This window comes from Eptesicus fuscus, chromosome 18 (genome assembly GCF_027574615.1).
Source record: "Eptesicus fuscus isolate TK198812 chromosome 18, DD_ASM_mEF_20220401, whole genome shotgun sequence".
Lineage (NCBI taxonomy): Eukaryota > Metazoa > Chordata > Mammalia > Chiroptera > Vespertilionidae > Eptesicus > Eptesicus fuscus.
Genome location: NC_072490.1, coordinates 2,937,854 through 2,956,850, shown reverse-complemented (window position 1 = coordinate 2,956,850; position 18,997 = coordinate 2,937,854). Strand labels below are relative to the sequence as shown.

At 63.0% G+C, this 18,997-nt stretch overlaps 1 protein-coding gene across 3 annotated transcripts in view; it reads left to right on the top strand.

Annotated features, from left to right (window-relative positions):
- Positions 1 to 16,915, top strand: part of POC1A (POC1 centriolar protein A) — a 32,558-nt gene extending 15,643 nt beyond the window's left edge. For 2 of the 3 annotated variants that reach the window (XM_028132356.2, XM_008155100.3), the window contains exons 10-11: positions 8,339 to 8,479; positions 16,279 to 16,915. In XM_028132356.2, the coding sequence (XP_027988157.1) occupies positions 8,339 to 8,479; positions 16,279 to 16,377 (240 nt within the window). In that variant the 3' untranslated portion in view covers positions 16,378 to 16,915. The remainder of the gene's footprint in view (positions 1 to 8,338; positions 8,480 to 16,278) is intronic. The other variant, XM_028132372.2, reaches the window with a different exon arrangement.
- The last annotated feature ends 2,082 nt before the right edge of the window (positions 16,916 to 18,997 follow it).

Sequence of the window (18,997 nt, the reverse complement as noted above, 5' to 3'; positions counted from 1 at the left end):
TTAGAGTGTGGCAGTTAAAAGCGGGGGGCAGACAGGACGGGCAGCCCCATGAGCCCGAGACAGCCCCCCTGCCCGGACCCCCACCCAGGACCCGGCTCTGCGGCGCTCAGCTCCTGTTGGAACGAAGGCCGTCCCCGAGCCTGCTCTGAACGGCCCTGTTCACTGCGCAGCTATTTTCAGCCTCGGGGGGATTCACAGCTTATTTTTAGGCGCTTTCCACGGTGAAAAGCAAAAGCGGTTTCCCAGCCCTCCAGAATGTGAGTAACGGGTCCCCCTCTCTCTCGTCTCTGGGCTGCGTTGTGATGAGGGCTTTGCTGTGGTCGGGACGCTTCCTCTGCTTGGGGGGCCGCAGAGGAAGGGCTGAGGGTGGGCAGGAAGCTGTGAGGCTGGAGCGAGGTTGGAGGGTTCCGAGCAGGAGGCCTCCCGGAGGGGCTGTGAGGCCCGCGAGCATCCGTGCAGCCGGTCCTCCCCGCTCCCTCCCTCCTGCTGTCTGCTCTGGGGCCTGTCCCTGAGGCTTAAGGACCTCTGTGTCTTGGCTGACCTTGGATTTGGCACCTGCCCCTCAAGTCCCAGCTGCCACAGGACTGATTCTGCCTCAACCACGGAAGCGTTTTAAAATCACTTCGAGTAGCTAAGACTCATCTGTTCTGATTTGTTCTTGCCCTCCCTCCACACATCTCTGAGCCTGTTATGCAATTGGGAAGGAAGGCTGTGGGAGGGGGGAGTATAGGATTCTGGGTAACTCAGTAAAACCGAACACCCACTTAGTGAGTTCTTGGGGCTGGCTGTCCCCCAGTGCAGACAGACCTCACCTTCAGGGCCGAGGCCCTTTCTCCTCACCTCACATGGGAGCCAGGCCCTCCCTGCTGACATCCCACCCAGTGGCACTGCCAGTGGCATTGGCCCCGTGCCTGGCACCTGGCGAGTGCCCAGCAAGAGTTAGCTATTTTTAAAGTGTTCCTTTTCCTTCCTCTGTCCGATCAAGAGCTGGATGACCCTGCCCCCAGTCAGGGCGATTGTGTGTTCAAACCCAAGGTGGGGCCCACAGGCCTCTGCCTCCCGCCAAAGCCAGCCCTCGAGGGGGTGGACACAGGCCTTTGCTCCTCCCGCCCCTGGACGTCTCCGGGCAGGTGCTCAGGACCCGGGCTCAGGGCAGAGCCTCAGGGCAGGTGCTCAGGACCCGGGCTCAGGGCGGAGCCTCAGGGCAGGTGCTCAGGACCCGGGCTCAGGGCGGAGCCTCAGGGCAGGTGCTCAGGACCCGGGCTCAGGGCGGAGCCTCAGGGCAGGTGCTCAGGACCCGGGCCCCCGAGGAGGAGCCTCCACCTCCCTGAGGATGGTCTGTTTCTGCTCCGGGCTCCTCGGGTTCTGAGGGTGGAGACCCAGCCACACCTGCACCCTCACTTCCGCTCCCACGGTCTGTTTTGGGGTACTGCACAGGGCTGGGCCTGACTTAGGGGTTCTTGGGCCCGATTCCTGGCCCCAAGGGTCTTGGCCCCAGACCTTGCCTGTGCCGAGGCTCTGGGGGTCCACGGAGTCGGCGTTGCGGTGGGGGAAGCGTAGATTGCTTCCTCAGGGAACGGGGCCGACGTGGTGCCTTATGACAGCGGAGGTTTCTGGCTGGCGCTTGCTTTCCAGGGAGAGAGTGTGGATCTGAGGGAGTGCTTGGCAGGTGAGGGGGGTGGGTGTTGGGAGCAGGAATGAACCCCGATTCACATGTCTTAGAGGGAGCCGCTCCTTCCTCCCCGAGTTCCTGTTCTCTGGGCTTCTCAGACTGTTCAAGGGGCTCTCGGCAGCGGGTGCGTCAGAGGACGCCACGTGCGTGCGGGCAGCTGGCACCAGGGCCCAGGCTCCGCACGTCACCTGCCTCTGCCCTGGGCTCGGCCTCCGTGAGGCCGAGATGGGCCTCTTACGTGCTGGGCTCTGGCTGAGGAGCGGCCCCCAGTGCCCTGCGACCCTGTGGACGCGAGTCCGGTGAGAAGCAGTGGCTCCCGAGCTTCAGTGCAGTCTCCCTGGCGGCTTGTGAGAGCCCCCTCCCCACTCCCACCCCACCCTCCTTCCCCCCGCAGCCCCAGTCAGCGCAGTAAGGAGTCTGCGTTCTAACAGGCGTCCAGGTGACGCTGCTGCTGGCCCAGGGACCACTGCCAGCCACGCTGCTAGAAGGCAGCCTGCCCACAGTGACTCTGGCGTCCAGGGCCGCGGTGGGAGGAGAGTCTGTCCATCGTAGGACGTGTGCAGGCTCCTGGGAGACCGCGAGGAGAGGCCCTGGGCGCTGCGGGCAGCCTCTCCCCAGAGGAGGGGTGTGCTGGGTCTCCCCGCGTGGTGCCCCAGCTGCGGGCTCCAAGCTCAGAGGCCCTGCGGCTCTGAGTCCGCCGGCGTGAGAGTGTGGCTTCACTTCCATCCAGGGTGTCGGGAGGGTGGGCCAGCACAGCCCGCCTGGGCCTGCGGCCTCTTCTGTCCTGTCGTCAGCGCTGCTGCATCTGTCCAGCCACCTGTCCTTCCATTAAAATATTTTCTAATTGATTTCAGAGAGAAAGGGAGAGAGAGAGAGAAACATTAATGATGAGAGAGAATCATTGCTCCAGCTGCCTCCTGCACGCCCCCTACTGGGGATCGAGCCCGCAACCCAGGCATGTGCCCTGACCAAGAATTGAACCATGACCTCCTGGCTCATAGGTCGTTGCATAGCCACCTGTTCTTGAATCCACAGGCCACCTTCCTCCTGCCCTCTGCCCTTTGCCCTCTGCCCAGCAGATGTGGTGCCTGGGTCGGCTCCCCTCTCCAGAGCTTGCAGTCCTTTGGGGGAGCGGGCAGGTGACAGGGTCTGATACCTGAGCTTGAGGCGACCTGGGTGCCTCGCTGACAAGTCCCCTCCAGGAGAGCCAGCAGGGGTCATAGGTGTGACACAGAGGCAGAGGTGGGCACGACCTGAGGCCCCTGAGTCTCCTTCCCTCCCTCCCTGCCCCTCCCTCCTTCCTCTGTCCTCCTCCATGCTGCTTTTTCAAACCCAGAAACCTGCAAGTGGAAGAAGGGATCCAAAGTGGAGCAGCCCGGGTTGCTTACGTCTCACTGATTCGTTGGCCATCTTCCTGTTCCCCCGCAGAGCTGCACTCCTCCTTCGCGGGTGGCACCTCCTCCGTGCAGTCTTCCCAGGACGCCAGCAGCTGTGAATCCCCCGCACCCCCCCACCCTGGCACTCTGCTCGCTGGGGCAGCCCCTCTCTCTGGAGGCAGTTACTCAGAAGCCGCCCTCGTGTCCTGGGGGCCGGGGTTTGCTCTCCGTGGTGCCCAGCACGTGTCTGGAACAGGATGCTCAGGACGTCAGTTCAGAGGACACGTGGGCAGCGTGGGGGCGCGTGAGGCTGAAGGCGGCTCTAGCCAAATGTCCTTTGGCATTTTGAGGGTCCCTGTCTAAATGGAGGAACTTTCTTGCCTGGTTTGTTGGGGGGGTGGCATGGCATGGGGTGGTCTGGGCAGCCTGGGCAATGAGGGGGGTGGAATCTGCGTTTCTGGACGAGAAGTTTCCGTCCTTTCCGTTGTCAGTGGGGATAAGCCCTTGCAGCGTCTGTCTTCCAGACTGGATGGCAGCCTGGCCCGTGTGGTGTAGGGAGTTGGGTAATTCTCGTGTTTGTGTTCTCATTGGTTACCATGGGGAAATCAGAATAGACAGTTTCCATGGAGATTTCCTTTAAATGAGTCTGTGAAGGTGCAGACATGCTGCGGGCTCACTGGGCGCCCAGGTGCCCTCGGGCTTTGTCTGCGGCAGGGCCTGGGCTGCTCTGAGCACGCGTGGATTCGGGCGGATCTGCCTCCTGTGCTTGGAAAGGCCAGGACGAGCGGGGTGGCCCTGAGCCTCAGCTTCCTCTTGGGGGTCCCACTGTGTGGCCTCGGCTCTGCAACCATTCCGACTGCCCAGGAGCCTTTTTATTATTATTAAAACAAAACAAAAAGCCACATTGTGGAGATTTCTGAGCTAGCACAGACAGTGGAGAGAGCAGTGTTAGGAACCCCATGTACCCGGCTCTGGCTGCAGCCTTCACCACGCGTTTCGTCACCTCCCGCGTTTTTAGGAGAGCTGGAGGGTTTTCATTTGATCCCAGATATATCATTTTACCCCGAATAAAGGCATTTCTCGGTTATATAACTGCAGTGCTCTTATCACCTCCAACAAAAGTACTGATTCCTGAGTACCAGTGCCTCGTCCATATTCACGTTTCCCACATTGTGTGTGTCTGGTAGGACGTGGGAGACCGAGAAAACCCACTCTCTCCCCGCCGAGGTCCTGGTGGTCAGAGGTGCGCTGTGGGGGCGGGGGGAGCTTCAGGGCCCACCCCTCTGTCCGCTGGGACAGGTGTGACACTGAGCCCCAGGAGCCCTTGTTCTAGCGAAGATGTGCCCGCAGGTGGCCCGCTCCTGCCAGCTGCCTGATGGGGGCGAGACGGGGCAGCATCCGCTGGGGGCGCTGTTTCTCTTCGCTGCCCGCAGGGGGGATGGAGAGGGGATGTAACCTGAGTTCACCCAGCTCCTTGCTGCTGTATTTTCTAGGACGGGCGCTGTGAGACGGGGATGCCCTCGGGCAGCGGTGGCGGGGGGGTGGGAGGGGGGGAGGCTCTGGCTCCTCCGAAGCCCACGCCTCTGCAGGGGAGGCAGGGCCAGTGCGTTATCTGTCTTGGCGGGCTTTGCTCTCGACCTGAGATGCTGCACAAAATAGGAATTGCCAAGCCTGGGAGCAATGCCCGGGCGCGGCTGGTGCCTCTCACGCTCTCCATTGAACTAAGTGCAAGGAGAGTTGAAAATAGCCAGCCTTTGTTCCCGGCTTTTAAAGATTCACTGCAGCAGTTCCCTGAGCTGTCTGCAATGGGATATAAATAAATGCCACTGTTCGGCGTCTCCCAGAGAGGTCGCTCTGCCGCTCATCCTCGCGAGACGCCGCCTCTGCGGGGCAGCCGCACGTTCCCGTCCGGAGCCACAGTCCCTGAGACGAACCACACGGGGCGTGTCACCTGGCATGGGGGACACCCGCAGAGGTCAGCGCCACTGTCAGGTCAGCGCCACGCAGAGCCAGTCCTGGTCGCACGAGCCGCCTCTGTGGTGTTCCTGTCAACCACGCGTGACCTCACCCCACTTGTGAGAAAACACCAGACCCAAACAAAGGGACATCGGGCCATAGAACGGGTCAGGACTCTCCCACAGCGCCAAGGTCACGGGGGACAAGGTCACAGAGGAACTGATAGATCGCAGCAGGCGGCGGTGAAGCCACTGACAGCCTGGGGTCCAAGGACGTTAGCAGGAAAGCTGGGGCGTCCAGTGGGGCCATCGGTTTGGCTGATGCCATGGACCCAGTGTTGATTTCCGGGGGTGACCATTGTCCTGATGGTTCTGTGAGATGTTAATACTGGGAAACCTGCCCAGCCAACGTGGCTCAGTGGCTGAGCGTCAGCCTATGAACCAGGAGGTCACGGTTCGATTCCTGGTCAGGACACATGCCCAGTAGGGTGCGTGCAGGAGGCAGCCGATCAATGATTCTCTCTCTTCATTGATTTCTATCTCTTCCTCCCTCTCCCTCCCTCTCTGAAATCGATAAAAATATATTTAAGAAACTGGGGGAACCTGGGAGAAGAATAGATGGCAATTCTTTACCACTTTTTGCAGCTTTTTTCTAAGCCTAAAATTAGTTTAAAGCGGTCTAATTTTTTAAAAAACCTACGGTCAATACTTGGGCTTGATCAGAAGCCTTGAGCTCCTCGTGTGGCGGCCTCAGTCTCGATGTGGGACCGAGGTGTGTCTGTCTTGAAGCAGGAGTGGGGGACCGAGGTGCTTAGCCCCAGCAGGAGTGCCCTCGGTCGCGTGTGTGTGGAACGGAGCCGGGCAAGGGCCGCCCTCCCGGAACAGGTGGTGGTCAGCGGGAAGCACCTGCCCATCTGCACTCAGCCAGCAGGCTGGCTCCGGGGCCGTGGGCAAGGTCGCCAAGCAAGTTGAAGGTTTTAGGAACCAGAATTCCTCTTGGGTTCAGGGCTATGTTTAGAACCAGAAGTTCCTCTTGTTGGACTCCAGGCCGGAACCCTAAATTACACGGCAGACAAGGCTGCCGTGCGTCTAGCCCACAGTCCGTGTGGGGATACGGCAGCGTGTTTTGAGCTTGGACTGAGAAAGGAGCCGTGCTGTTTTCCACTTAAGACGCTGGAGGTGAGGGTGAGCCCAAGTGAGTGCTCTGCGCCCTGCTGTCCTCGCCAGGCCCGAGGAGCGAGCAGGGAGGCGGCCAGGCAGGGCGCCGTTAACTTCCCATGAGGGCGCTGGCCAGGCCAGGGGCTGGGGTGCTGACTGGGAAAGGCCTGGCCTCGCGCCTCTGCGCCCTCACTTGGACTGACAGGTCGAAAGACTCCGTTGAAAAGGTCTCGTCGTGTGTGTGTGTGTGTGTGTGTGTGTGTGTGTGTGTGTGTCCGTCCGTCTTCCTGTTCTGCTTTGGGAAGAGTGAATGCTTTGGTGTTCTAAGTGGGCAGTGGCCAGGCTCTCCCTGCCTGTTGCTGAAGGAGGTGGCACCAATGAGAGCCCAGATCTCGGGCCTGGGCCCCTCCCTGTCCTGTCCATGTCCCTGTCCATGTCCCGTGGACCCGTGCCTGCTACAGAGCTTGTTTCTGGAGCGGCCGGGCCGGGCAGGGTAAGTGTGAGGGATTAAGAGAAGATCCTGGGGCAGATGTTGGTGACCACCCACCCACCAGAGCGGGTGCTGTCGGGTCAGCTCCTGGCCTCTCCATGGGAACTCCAGCCGCTCCTGGCTGCTGGCCAGGTGTGTGGCCCCTAAGTGGCTGAGGCCTGATGTCCACAGACTGGACAGCCGCTGCTGGGGATCCTGCCCGGGACGCCTGCTCCCCTGACGCCTGGGAGGCGAGGCTTTGGGAACAAGAGCTCTGAAGTGTGACGCTGGCTCTGCCTTGGGAAACCGTGCCCCCGGCCCGTGTGGACCTCATGGGCCGCCCTCGGGTCTTCAGCCTGGGCCTTGCCCACTGGTGCTGGCGCGTGAAGAGGTGATTGGCACACTGGGTAAGAGTGGCAGCAGGTGGTGTCATGTGGCCGGCAGATCGGGCTCCCAGGGGCATTTCCGTTGTAACTGCGTTTTTTAAAAGCCAGTCGTAATAATGTGTAAAGAGTAACATCCACCATGTGTGAAAGTGGCCACACAGGCATGTAATCCCCACATGTCAGCGTGTAGAGTGACTCCATTCCCGAAGTTCCCTCGTGCCTCCTGCAGCCAACCCCCGGCCTCCCTCCAGCCGCGGCAGCACCTGCTGTCACGGGCCCGCGCGCATTGCCAGCCGCGGCATCCAGGGATCACGCGGTTCCGTGTCCTTCAGTCCGCTCCCTTTCACTCGGTCTGGTTATTTTGAGACTCACCTGTGCTGTTACAAGTACCAGCTCACTGCTTCCTATTGCTGCCTGTTGGGGCAGCTCCACAGGTGTGTGCATGTGGGCTCGTGTGATTTTAGTGTGACAGACGCCACCGGGCAAGGCCGCTCCTACCCTCTGACCTCAACAAGGCGCCGATGCAGTTCCCCGATAGGGGTGTCTCCCCACTCTTGCCCGCCATCTTAGCTCTGCTTTGTCTCCCCTGCTGAGCTCTTGGGGAGATGCCACATCTTGGTGCTGGAGTGCTGGTGCGGGGTCACGGTGCGGGGTCACGGTGCGGGCCCTTCGCCTGGGAGGTGTCATTGCACAGGAATGCCGCTGGGGGGGGCTTGTCCGTCTGAAGTGTGAGTGTTTGTGAGGGCCTGTGCTGTGCTCAGCCCTGTGCCCGGCAGGCATTGAGGGGGGGTGACCCAGAGTGTCAGACCCGGGGGCTGGGTGTAGGAGCAGCTGGGCCCATGGAAGCACGACCCTCCCACAGGGGCAAGTCCAAGAGGGATTGTAGGTTCCCAGACCAAACGGGTGCCGACCGCTGTGTCCGCGGGTCAGTGGCTCGTGGGCCACATGTGGACGGTGGCTCGTGGGCCACGTGTGGACCGGCATGAGTCTCCTGAAGCCACTTGCCCGCAGTGTGGTGGGGTTGGGGGAATAATGTCTTCTACATTTGGGGTCTGAAGGATCTTTGGCAGAAACCCCAGCCCTGTCAGGAGCAGCCCAGGGCCAGTACCCTCCGGCCCTCCTGCTCCCCTCCTGCTGCTCCGAAGGGGGCGCTGCAGAGGGTGCGCCCGCGGAGGGGTCCCGCCTGTGGCCGTTCCTCCTGAACATTCGGACTCTTTCCTCCTCTTGCCCGTGGTGTCCCAGCCCTTCGTAGGGGCGACTCCTCGCTCAGTGTTCCCTCCAGCTCAGCCAGGACTGAGGGCCCCTCCTTTCACTGTCTTTAGCCAGATGTGGACTTCCACGTCCCGGGCAGAGCCAGGAGCCAGGAGTCGGTGCCGAGCGCGCCGAGGGAGCCTGCCAGCACGCCGCAGGCGCTGACCAGCACGCTGGAGCACATCGTGGGCCAGCTGGACGTCCTCACCCAGGTAGGCCACGCGACCGCCGGTCCACCCTCGGCTGCAGTCAAGGCAGGGGGGCCCAGGCTCTGGTTGGAGCTGGCCCTGCCCTTATCCTCGGAGCCGCCTGGTGTGTGTGTGAGGGGCGTGGGCGTGGTGAGCCCTGAAGGAGGTGAGCCTGTGGGAGGTGTTGGCCGTGCCTGGCCCTGGGGCGCTAGGGCACTGACCACCCTCATCACAGGACAGACGTGGGCCCGTCCCGTGGAGCGTGCGTGGGTCTGGCAGCTCCTAACAGCCTGTAGGGCAGTAGCTTCCGTAAAGGGCCCTGATGAGGTGGCGGCCAGCAATGTGGGGGGCCAGTGGGGCATTTCATCCTGGGGAGCAGCGTCCTGGCCGAGCGAGCAGCTCGCCTGCAGGCCTGGGGGCCCTGAGCATGTCCAGGCCACGAGCCAAGCCCCACATGGCAGGTGTGGGGGAGATAGGGGTGGCACAAGCAAGGTTTAAAGGTCCTCAGGCCCTTCCCCCCTTGGCTTCGGGTGCAGACCCCTCTCTTGGTTCAGCTCGGACAGAGTGAGGGTGTGGGAGGGACGCAAAGGACCCTTGAGTCTGTGACGAAACGGACACAGGGCCACAGCCTCCTTCCTGCCTTGGCCTGGAGCGAGGGAGGAAGCCCCCCGTGTCACTCAGCCTCCAGCGTGTCCCAGGGACCCGGCTGGGACTGCACACCTGGACCCACGGAAGGAAAGGCATGAGGGAAAGGCTGACATCAGTGACAGACGGGGCCGGGGGGGGGGGGGGGGGGGGGGGGGGGGGGGGGGGCGGGCCTGCGGCTCATCGTCAGACATCTGGAGCCTGTGAGCCTGAGAAGGCCCGTGCCGGGAGGGGAGCAGGCCTGAGACTCAGGCATCGGAGGGGAGGGGAGGGGAGGGGAGGGGAGCAGGCCTGAGACTCAGGCATCGGAGGGGAGGGGAGGGGAGGGGAGGGAGGGGAGCAGGCCTGAGACTGAATAGGCCCCGCCGACCTGTGGGAGCTGCGCAGCCAGGTGCTCTCTGCAGCGAGGGAGGGGCCGGGAGGAGGACTGCATTAGGACCTCGGAGGACAGACTTCAGAACTTCGGAGTCTGAGAAGATGGTTAAAAATAGCTCCCTTGGATCCAGAGGAGTAAAACGCTAAAAATGCTTCCTGTCGCTGTTTTTGGGGCGCATGGAAGGCTCGTTCTGTGTCAGCATTCGGAATGGTAGTAACTGAGGAGCCGGCTCGGGGAGTTGGCGAGGATGACCCTTTGCTTCGAGACACCATGACCCCCGCCCCGTGGTCCTGGCAGTTCCCTATTTGATGGGCTACTCAGGCGAGGCGTCTCGCTCCACGCTGGTGGGAAGGTGGCCGAGCTCAGTCCTCCAGGTGTGCCCCAGCTGAGCTTGTTGGGAAGGTATAGCGTGAGTCAGCCCCCCCCCCCCATGGTCCCGTGTCATGTGTGCAGACTCTGCCTCGCTTGCAGGCGGCAGTGCCACAGGCAGGGGCGGTGGGTGCTGTTTGCACAGGAGCGGCCCCTCCACATGAGCACGTGGCCCCCTGGCCCGGCCTGGGTCTGCTGTCCTCCCTCCCGCACGGATAGGGCCGCCCTCGGCCAGCGCCTCCGTCAGGAGAGACTCCTCTGTTAGAGCTGCTCCCGGAGCCGGACTCGGCACCCTCTGCTCTGCGCCATGGACACACTGGGCGGCTGACGCCCGCGGTCCCAGCCCTGTCTCTTCGTGGCAGTTGATCCGCAGGCTCCCCTGGCTTTGCACATGCAGAAGCGCTGGGGGGCTGGGGGGCAGCTCTGTCTTCATCGTCTGCACCGTGACAGAAAGCCCCCCTCCCTGCCCGCCTGCTGGGGCCTGGGAATGGCCAGGCGTCTCTGAGATTCTCCTGTGAGGCCCAGCAGGCCTGGGGCGGGGGAGCGGGGACTCCAGATTTGCGCTCGCTCTCCTGGGAACCCCCGTGCCCTCCAGGAAGGGTGAAGCCCAGGCATGGGAGGGGCTATGTGAGTGCTGTGGTGAGACAGGCAGCCCCGAACGGGCCTGCATGGCGCTGAGCGCGTCAGGCGTCAGCACGAGGGGAGTCCCCACGTCACTCCTGAGGTGGGAGGGGAGGAACAGCACTTCCTGGACTCCTGTCCCCCTGGGTGCACCCCCTTCCGCGGAGGCCAGGAGTGTCCTCCCTCCAGCCTGCCCACCGCTGTCTCCGCTCCAGCCCGCCAGGTCCAAGACCCCAGCTGGGGGCGCGTTCTTCCCCAGCTGGCAGGCTCGCCCCACAAGGGCTGCCTTCGGGCCTGGGCGGCTGGTTCGGGGCCTGCCCTCTGTCCCCAGGGCTCGGGCACTCGGCACTCAGCACTCAGCGTGCACCTATCGTGTGGGGAGCTGGGCTGGGAGAGGAGGCCAGTGGGGAGCAGGAAACCCGTCCCCCGTGCTGCTGCCGTCAGGCTGCGGCAGGAAGCTGCCCGAGCGCTGGCCTTTGCCCCGGGCTGAGACCCGAGTCCGGCCCGGCTGGGCTGAGAGGCAGCGGGCCAGCCCTGCCCGTGCGCGCACACGCACAGACACGCAGTGAGCGGCGGAGCTGGAGCGGCAGGAGCGGGGCCGGCGCTGGGCCCAGCGGCCCCTTTGTTTTGATGGCTCAGTAGACCCCCCAGCAGAGAGAGCCCCTTTTAGTGCATCTGTTTTAGATCTTTAGAATCCTAGTGAAGTAAACCATGCTGAGGGCAGATTAATTCCACATTTCCCCGTTTGTGCAATGAAACCAAAGGGAAGTTCGGCATTCTGTGTGGCACAGTCGAGACGGGCGTTGAGCCAGTGGCTGGCCCAGGGTGTTTCTCTGGCCTGGCACCAGTGCCCGGTGACTGTGCCCTCTCCTTGAGACCAGGACACCTGGGACCCTCTGTCCCCCAGTCATCTGGCTCCTGCCTTGGGGGGCTCGGAGGAGCACAAATCAACGCAAGCCTGGAAATGATTAAAGGGAACTTTCCGTCACAGAAGCAGCCAGACCACCACGTGCCCCAGTGATTCCAACCCTCCCAGGCCTGAGCACAGGCTGGCGTGTTCCGGGCCTCGTCATGCCCCATTGGGGCCCAGAGCTCCCCCAAGAGCCCAGCTCAGCCATGGCCCTCGTGAGGGTAAGAGGTGCGGAGCCATGTGCAGCCCTGTGCCCAGCCTGGCACAGACAAGTGCCACCTAAATATTGGCCGTTAGTACAGGATCACAGCGCCCTACGAGCTGCAGTGGACAGATGAGGGATCTGAAGCTGAGTCCACTCAGCAGGTTCAGATTCGAACCCTGGCTCCACAGCTCTGGCACCCGTGTGGCCATGCCTGACTAGGGTGGGGACTAGGAGACACTCTGACAGCACTTCCCACGGACCCACAGCCGCGCTGCCCCGGGATGTGCTGGGCGAGGCAAGCTCCGGAGGTGGGGCCGCGACCTGGAGGACTTCTCGGGCAGGAGGACCGGAGTAGGCCCCGGTGGGCGGGGTTTGGGCAGGAAGAACATAGCCGCAGGCGGCACAGGCCTTGAGTGCCAGGTGAATGCCACACCACCCGAATGCCAGAGCCGTCGGAAGGGCAGGGACGTGGCGGAAGCAATGTGGAGGCCCCAGGAATCACCAGGAAGGCGAGGTGTAAGGATGGGGACAGGGGGGCGCCTGGGCAGGAGGAGCCAGCTGGGGCAGAGGTGTCCTGCCGGACACAGCGGCCGGGGGTCTCGGGTGGGGCCTGACCGTGGTATTGTTTTCACCCCCGTCAGCCCCTGCTGAGCTCCCCATCCCCCTGGCCTCTGCCCAGCGACTGCCTCGCCCAACACTTCTCTCAATCTGAGCTTCTGCCCACACGTGGCCCTGGCACCTTCCAGGCAGTCTCAGTTCCCCTCACCACTGTGCCCCAGCCTAGCGGGTGAGGGGGTGGCAGTGGACGGAGGGCGGCCCTGTGCCTCCATCGTCATCTGGCCCAGCCGCCCTGTCCACCTGTGTTGCCTGTGTCCATGCTCCAAGGAGGCCAGGAGGGAACTTCGTCCACAGAACCGGTTCCCACGCAGGGCCCTGCTTGGAGCAGGATGTGGGCGCGGAGAAGTCCCGAGATGGCGGGATTAGGGGTCAGTGGGAGCCGAGAGCCAGGCGCACCCGCAGAAGCACTTTGTAAGGCCCTGGCCAGAGAGCTGAGAGACGAGACAGAGTGGCTGGCTGATCATCATTCTTTCCTCCTTCCTCCAAATGTGTCAGTCCTGGGGGAGCTGCTCTGCCCAAAGCCAGCCCAGACAGGACCGGTCCTGTGGCCTCGCCAGGCCTGGGAGCCTGGGAGCCAGTCTTGTTTGCTGCACGTGGCAGGCACCTGAGAGACGTGTGGGAGTGGGTGACATCAGGGGGCTGGTGGGTGCCCCTTGGTCCCTCGTGCTTTGTAGAAGCCACGGCTCCAGTTTTCCCACTACATCAGCTCGTGGGGCGCACACAGGAGGTGGTGGCAGTGGCCGTGGGAGGAGGAGCAGCTGCTAGAAGGACCTGGCTCAGAGGGCGCGCCCTTGGTCAGCGTGGAAGCGCCTGTTCGCTCCCTCGGCTCACTGCTGATGGTGGGGCCGGGCAGCCCGGGCAGTCCCAGGCCAAGGCCCTTCCCCAGAGCTCACTCCGGAGCCAGCGCTCCGAAAATTGGCCACCGGCCTGCAGGACGCCATCCTCCCTGGCTCCGCCTGTGAGTTGGGGGACAGGCCAGGGAGTAGAGGCTTCCCCTTTCCTGTCCCTTTTTGGCTGAGAGCCCTAGAGCCCTCTTCCACCTTCCTGTGGCCACCGCATTCTCTTCCCTCTTCAACCACTCTGGTCTCCTGGCACTTGTACGACTGTCATGTTCTTCTCTGCCCCCGGGCCTTTGCACCTGCTATGTTTTATTTGGAATGCATTTCCCTCGACTCATCTTGGAGTGTCTTTTTTTTTTTTTTTTTCACTTACCATTTGAATTTTATTTTAAAAGCATTTTTAAAAGTTGGATGTCTCAGAAAACGTAATGAGATTTTCTGACCAATGGCCTCCAGGCCCCGTCATGGTCGAAGCTCTCCTTCCAGGGCTGCCAGGCAGGCATCAGCCCCAGAGCAGGAGGTCCTGCAGGGGCCCAGGCTCTCCTCGGAGCTCAGTCTCCTGGGCCAGACTGACACCCTGCACCCCAAACAGCCACACGTGAAAAGGGGGTGAGAAAGAGGCCTGAAAGGAAGTGGAAGTGAGAACTGAGAAAGAGCTGCCAGAGAATGAGGACAGACCCACCTCCAGAGGAAGCCGGCGAGAGGCAGTGGGGGCTGGGAAACAGGCCCAGCCCGGGGAGCGCGCAGCTCAGCTGGACAGGGACAGGGCGGCCTGAGGCGCCTGGGCCGCTCCCTCTTCCGACCGGGGTCCTCCTCGGGGCACACCTGACTGCCTCCGCAGGGCAAGCTCCGCCCTACACCCCCAGGAGCCCAGGGAGAATCCTGGCCACGGCCACGCCCCCGAGCCCCTCACAGCTCGGCCCTGCACACACACGCCAGGAGTGGAGGCTCACCCTCGGTCACTTGGAGGCCAGCAGAGATCCACACCCAGGCCCTGGCCCACACGGGGCATCCCAATTGGCCGATTTGGGCCATTGGTGGGTGTGGGGGACTGTGGGAGCTGGGCTCCCCTGTTCTGGGTCCCAGAGCCCTAAGGACCCTGAGCCCGCCGGGGGCAGACTCCTGGAAACTCCGTGCCCAGAGAAGAGGCGGGAGGCTCGGAGAGGTCTGCCGGCCCCTGCCTTGTGCTCCCCACTCGGAGTCGGGTCCAGATGCCGACAGCCGCCGCGGACTGGCGTGGGGCAGCTTCTTTGGGTCTCACTACGGCTCTTTGGGACTAAAAATAAACAGGATTTTTGTGCTGCACTCGGAGGCCCTCAGGGTGTCAGAGGAAGCGTCTTACGCACCTTGAGCCGTGAGGGAGGAGCGCTGGCCCTGGTAACGCCGCCCCCACAGGACAGAGGACACGTCTCCCCTCGGCAGGGGCATGGGGTTTGAGTAAGACGCCCTGGCAGCCTCTCCCAGGAGGATTTCCCGGGGGTCATGCTGGACACCCCTGGCTCGTGATCTTGGTTTTGGTCCCCTCAGCACCCTCATGCCTGTGGTGGCCTGGCATCCACTGCCTCCGCGTTGGGAAAGTGGGTCCCTGTGAACAGTTCAGGGGGGGGCGGGGGAAGGGAAGGCAGGCGGGCTCCCCGCCGTGCCTGGAGGCCGGGCTGTCGGGAAAAGTCTGGATGAAGAGTGATCTTGAAGCTTGGCTCACTGAGTGTCTCAGCAGCCAGTGGAAACTTCAGGAACGCTGGTTGGTCTGGACCAGCCAGGGCTGTTTCCACCACTTTTCCGAGATGCAGACCCTCCCCCGCCGGAGGGAGTGACATCCCCGTTCAGCTCTGCCTCGGGGTTGGGTCTGCTCACAGTCCAGGCAGCGCTTCTCGCTTCTCTGGCCGGTGTGGGCCCCTGTGGGGGTGCGGGCGCTGGGAGGGTTTACAGCAGCCTGAGGGGGAAGCGCCCTCCCAGAGGTCGCGCTTCATTAAGCGAAGGGACTGGACCGAGGCCCAGTGCCTCTCGGAGCCCTCGGGGAAGGTGGCGAAACCTCTTGGGAAAGCCACCGACAAACGGGAAAATTCATAGAAAGCTTGTTTCTTATCTGACCCATTTCGATGCCTGCCCACAGTGGACTGGCCAGGGCTGGGTGTGGCCTGGCACGCACAGGCTCCCTTAGTGGGGCGCAGATGTCATGGCCGGCCTGGGTCGGGCTGAGCAGTGCTGGGGTGCGGTGACAGGTGGGGCAGGCCAGTGGGAGAGGACTAAGGGCGTGGGCCAGCCCCTCTGGGGAGCACACGGGCGCCCAGAGCCACTGTCCTGAGCCAGAGCGGGTCCACGAGTCTTATTTTTTTATTTCTAGAGAGAGAGGAAGGGAAAGAGACATCTAAACATCCATGGGCTGCCTCCTGCACGCCCCCCCTACCCCCCCGGGATCGAGCCTGCAACCTGGGCATGTGCCCTGACCGGGAGTTGAATGGGCGACCTCCTAGTTCATGGGTTGATGCTCAACCACTGAGCCACGCCAGCCGGGCCACGTCTGCAAGATTGGCCCACGAAGGACGTGGAGCCCCAGCAGCTGCGGGCGTTGGAGGCCAGTCATCGTGCCGGGCGTGCTGGGAGCAAGGGCTCAGCCTCCGGAAGCCGTCGTGGTGACAGGCATTGTGGGCCGAGCCAACAAGCTGGCCCCGTGCTGTCACCTCGGCTCCAGGACTGCTCTGAGCTCAGCGCCACCCTCCCGTCACCGAGGAGAAAACGGCCCAGAGATGAGAGTTAGTCTTCCCCGAGGCGGCCCGTCCTGCAGTGGCCCGGGCCTGAGGTGTGGGTGGCCCCGGGGGGGGGCCTTCGTTTGTGGGCGCCGTGCCCTCACCTTTGGAATGAAGGTGGTTGCTGGTGTCCGGTTGTTCATGGACAGCTGGCCCCAGAGGAGGTGGCTGTGCCCCCAGACTCCAGTCTAAACGCCAGGCCACGAATTCCTGACCTTGCTTGTCTCGGAATGACAAGGGCTGTGGGACCCGCCCCCTCCTTTCCCTCCCGGTGCCTTGTGGTGTCTTGTCCGGCCCACGACATCAGAGCACAGCCATCCAGAGCCGGGAGGGGTGGGCAGGAGGGCAGGAGCTGTCCGAGCAGCCACCAGAGATGAGGGCAGCCCCCGGGGTGGGAAGAGCAGACAGCTGGCCATGGGGCAGCGGCAGGGTTGGCTGCGGGTCCCGGGGCCGCCGGTGGCGCCCTCTGAGCCTGCCCCCTGTTGTGTTGCAGACGGTCTCCATCCTGGAGCAGCGGCTGACGCTGACGGAGGACAAGCTGAAGCAGTGTCTGGAGAACCAGCAGCTAATCATGCAGAGAGTGACACCGTGATCGGGGGTGGAATCAGGAGCTCGGTTGATTGGGGTTTGTACTGTGGGACTCAGGTAAATAAACGGGGTTCAACTCTGCAGGAATCAGGTCCGTCCCAAGCCCAGGGGTCATGCCTCTGCCCACCTGCTGCCCGCCCCTGGCGGCCCCGCCTAGCCATGGACACCCGTCGGCACGCCGCAGTGCACAGGCATGAGGGACCACGTCCGGTTCGGTGGAGGAGCCACTGGGAAATGTTTGCTACTTTGGAGTTGAGTCTTGAGGCCCAGCCTTCCGAGGAGTGGCCCCAAGCCACCCTGCTCCCCTCGCCTTCCGGGGCCTTGTCCTTCTCTCTGCCACGTGCCCACTGTTCCTGCCTCAGCCTGGGCGTGGACTCCTGGGTGGGTGAGCCTGAGTCTTCTCTGACTCGGACCGACGCCTGTGCGGGCCCACCTAACTCGGTGGGTCCAGGAACAAGCACGCCGGCCTCGTGGTGGCTTTGATTTCTCCCTGTGTGTTCACCAGGGCAAACGAATCTGAACATTAAAACGGACTTCACTGAGGTTGTCGTAGAAATGGCTCATTCTGAGTAAGGCCTCAGTCCCATCCCCAGGGCCCATACAGCAAAAATGGCCCTGGTGCGTCCGCTCTGAGGCCAGGACACCCTTGTTCGCTGCCGCTCGGTGTTGGGGAGCAAGGACAGTGGGAGCCCCTACACACCACCCCTTCCCTGCTGCCCCCCCCCCCCAGTTTCCATCCCCCACCGCAGGCATCTGATTCCCATTGGCTCCGGGGTTTCCAGAGGCCCCGCCCTCTGCCTCCGTGGGAAAGCCCGGCCAGTTTCCTGTGCCTGATGTCCGTCCCTTCAGCACTGGGCTGGGGCGCAGCCAGCTGGGAGGGTTTCATCCTCCAACACACCTGCCCTGGGGGCCGGGGAGGGGGTGTCAGAGCCACTGAGCTAGGGAGGTTCCCGGCCTCTCGTCCAGATGGGAGCAGAGCTAGACGCCTGCCGAGCGGCAAGATGAGGCAGCTGCTGCCTCCCGCTGGGTGGGGAGCTGAGGCTGGCTCCGCTCAGGCTCAGGCTCAGGCTCTGCCTTTGGCCCGCTGTGTGACCTCCACGTGGCAACATGACCTCTCTGAGCCTCAGGTTCTTGTGGTAAGTGGTGGTGATAAGCCCCCTGCAGGTGGCTACAAGCTGGGTGCTGCCCTAACCGGCCTGGCAGGTGCTGTAGGAGGCCCCCAGCCCTGCTAGGACGGGCCGCTGTTAGGACTTTAGGACGTGCTCTCCGGCGAGCAGTGGGCGGGGAGGAGGCTGCAGTCCTGGGGGGGCCTGCCGGTGTGTGGTGGGCAGGTACAGGCCTTCAGCCGCACGGCGGTCATGGCTTCCCCATCCCTGGAGGCTTTCGCGGGGAGTTGGGGCAACCCCAAATCTGCTGAGGACACACAGCTTGTGGGGCCAGCCTTGTCATCCCTCCATGTGGCTGTCCTGACCCTGACGAGCCCACTGCTCTCCACATAGCAGCCCGAGTCTGTGAGAGTAAAACACACTAAAAAGGCTTGTAGGACAGCTCATGCCATCCCTGCCCAACGCCTTCCAGTGACTCCAGCACCCGCTACAGCCATGACACCTGCTGGATCCCCACCCCCATCTCCTACCACTGGTCACTCCCCTCGTGTCCCTTGGCCACACCAGGCCAATTCCAACCCCAGGGCCTTTGCACCTGCCATTCCCACTGCCAGGAATGCTCTGACTTCACTAGTTTGTGCTTCAGCCTCCTGCTCCATCACATGGGGTGCCGGAAGATTTGCTCAATTTGCACTAAGTTCTATGAGCAGGCTTCATCCCTGCTGGGCTCTGGACCACGACCTGGGAGGGGACTGAGGTGGAGCTGAAGGCCGGGGCCCCAGCATCAGAGTCCTGCCAGCTGCAAGGCCCACTCCAGGCTCAGAGAGGTCATGTCACCAGCAACCTGGGGCTCCTGCGAGGGGGACGTGTACCCCATGAGGCCCTCAGGCTTCACTCCCTAATTGCCACTGAGCACCCCACCCCATACGCCAGCCTGGCGCCCACACAGCCCTTCCCTGAGGAGGCTTCAGATGCCAGGCCAATCTGGGTGCCCATGCGCAGCCCCCCTGGACAGGAAGAGAGGATGGGGCCGCCAACTCACAAGCCAGACCTCCCTGCCCACCAGCTAGCAGGGCGGCAGGCAGAGGTGTGGGTTAGGGCTGGCAGAGCCCGTGGCCTCGGTAAACCCTGAGCTCTGGTAAGGGGGGTTGGGGGGAGGTCAGCCGGTGGCTGTGAATGAGCCATGGCTGCTGGCTGACTGGCTGTGCCGGGGCCTCCTCATGCCACGCCCCCCCATAGTCCCGCCCCTAATGGCCCAGAACCCAACCAAGCGGAGCCAGGGATGGGGGGCTCTTCTGCCTGAGGAGAGGCCTGGGCCTTCTAAGGGGTCTCCCCACCCCAAGAGACCACTGGGGCCTTCTGCAGGGACCTGGGAGGCTGGGGTCAACCTTGCGGGGGGGCGGACTTCTGGGAAAAAGGCTTCCGGGCTCTTGTCTCCTCTGCCCTTGCCCTTCGTCCTCCTCTTCCTCATCCAAAGCACATGTTCCCCATCCCGGCCCAGGCCCCTCTCCCCCTCCC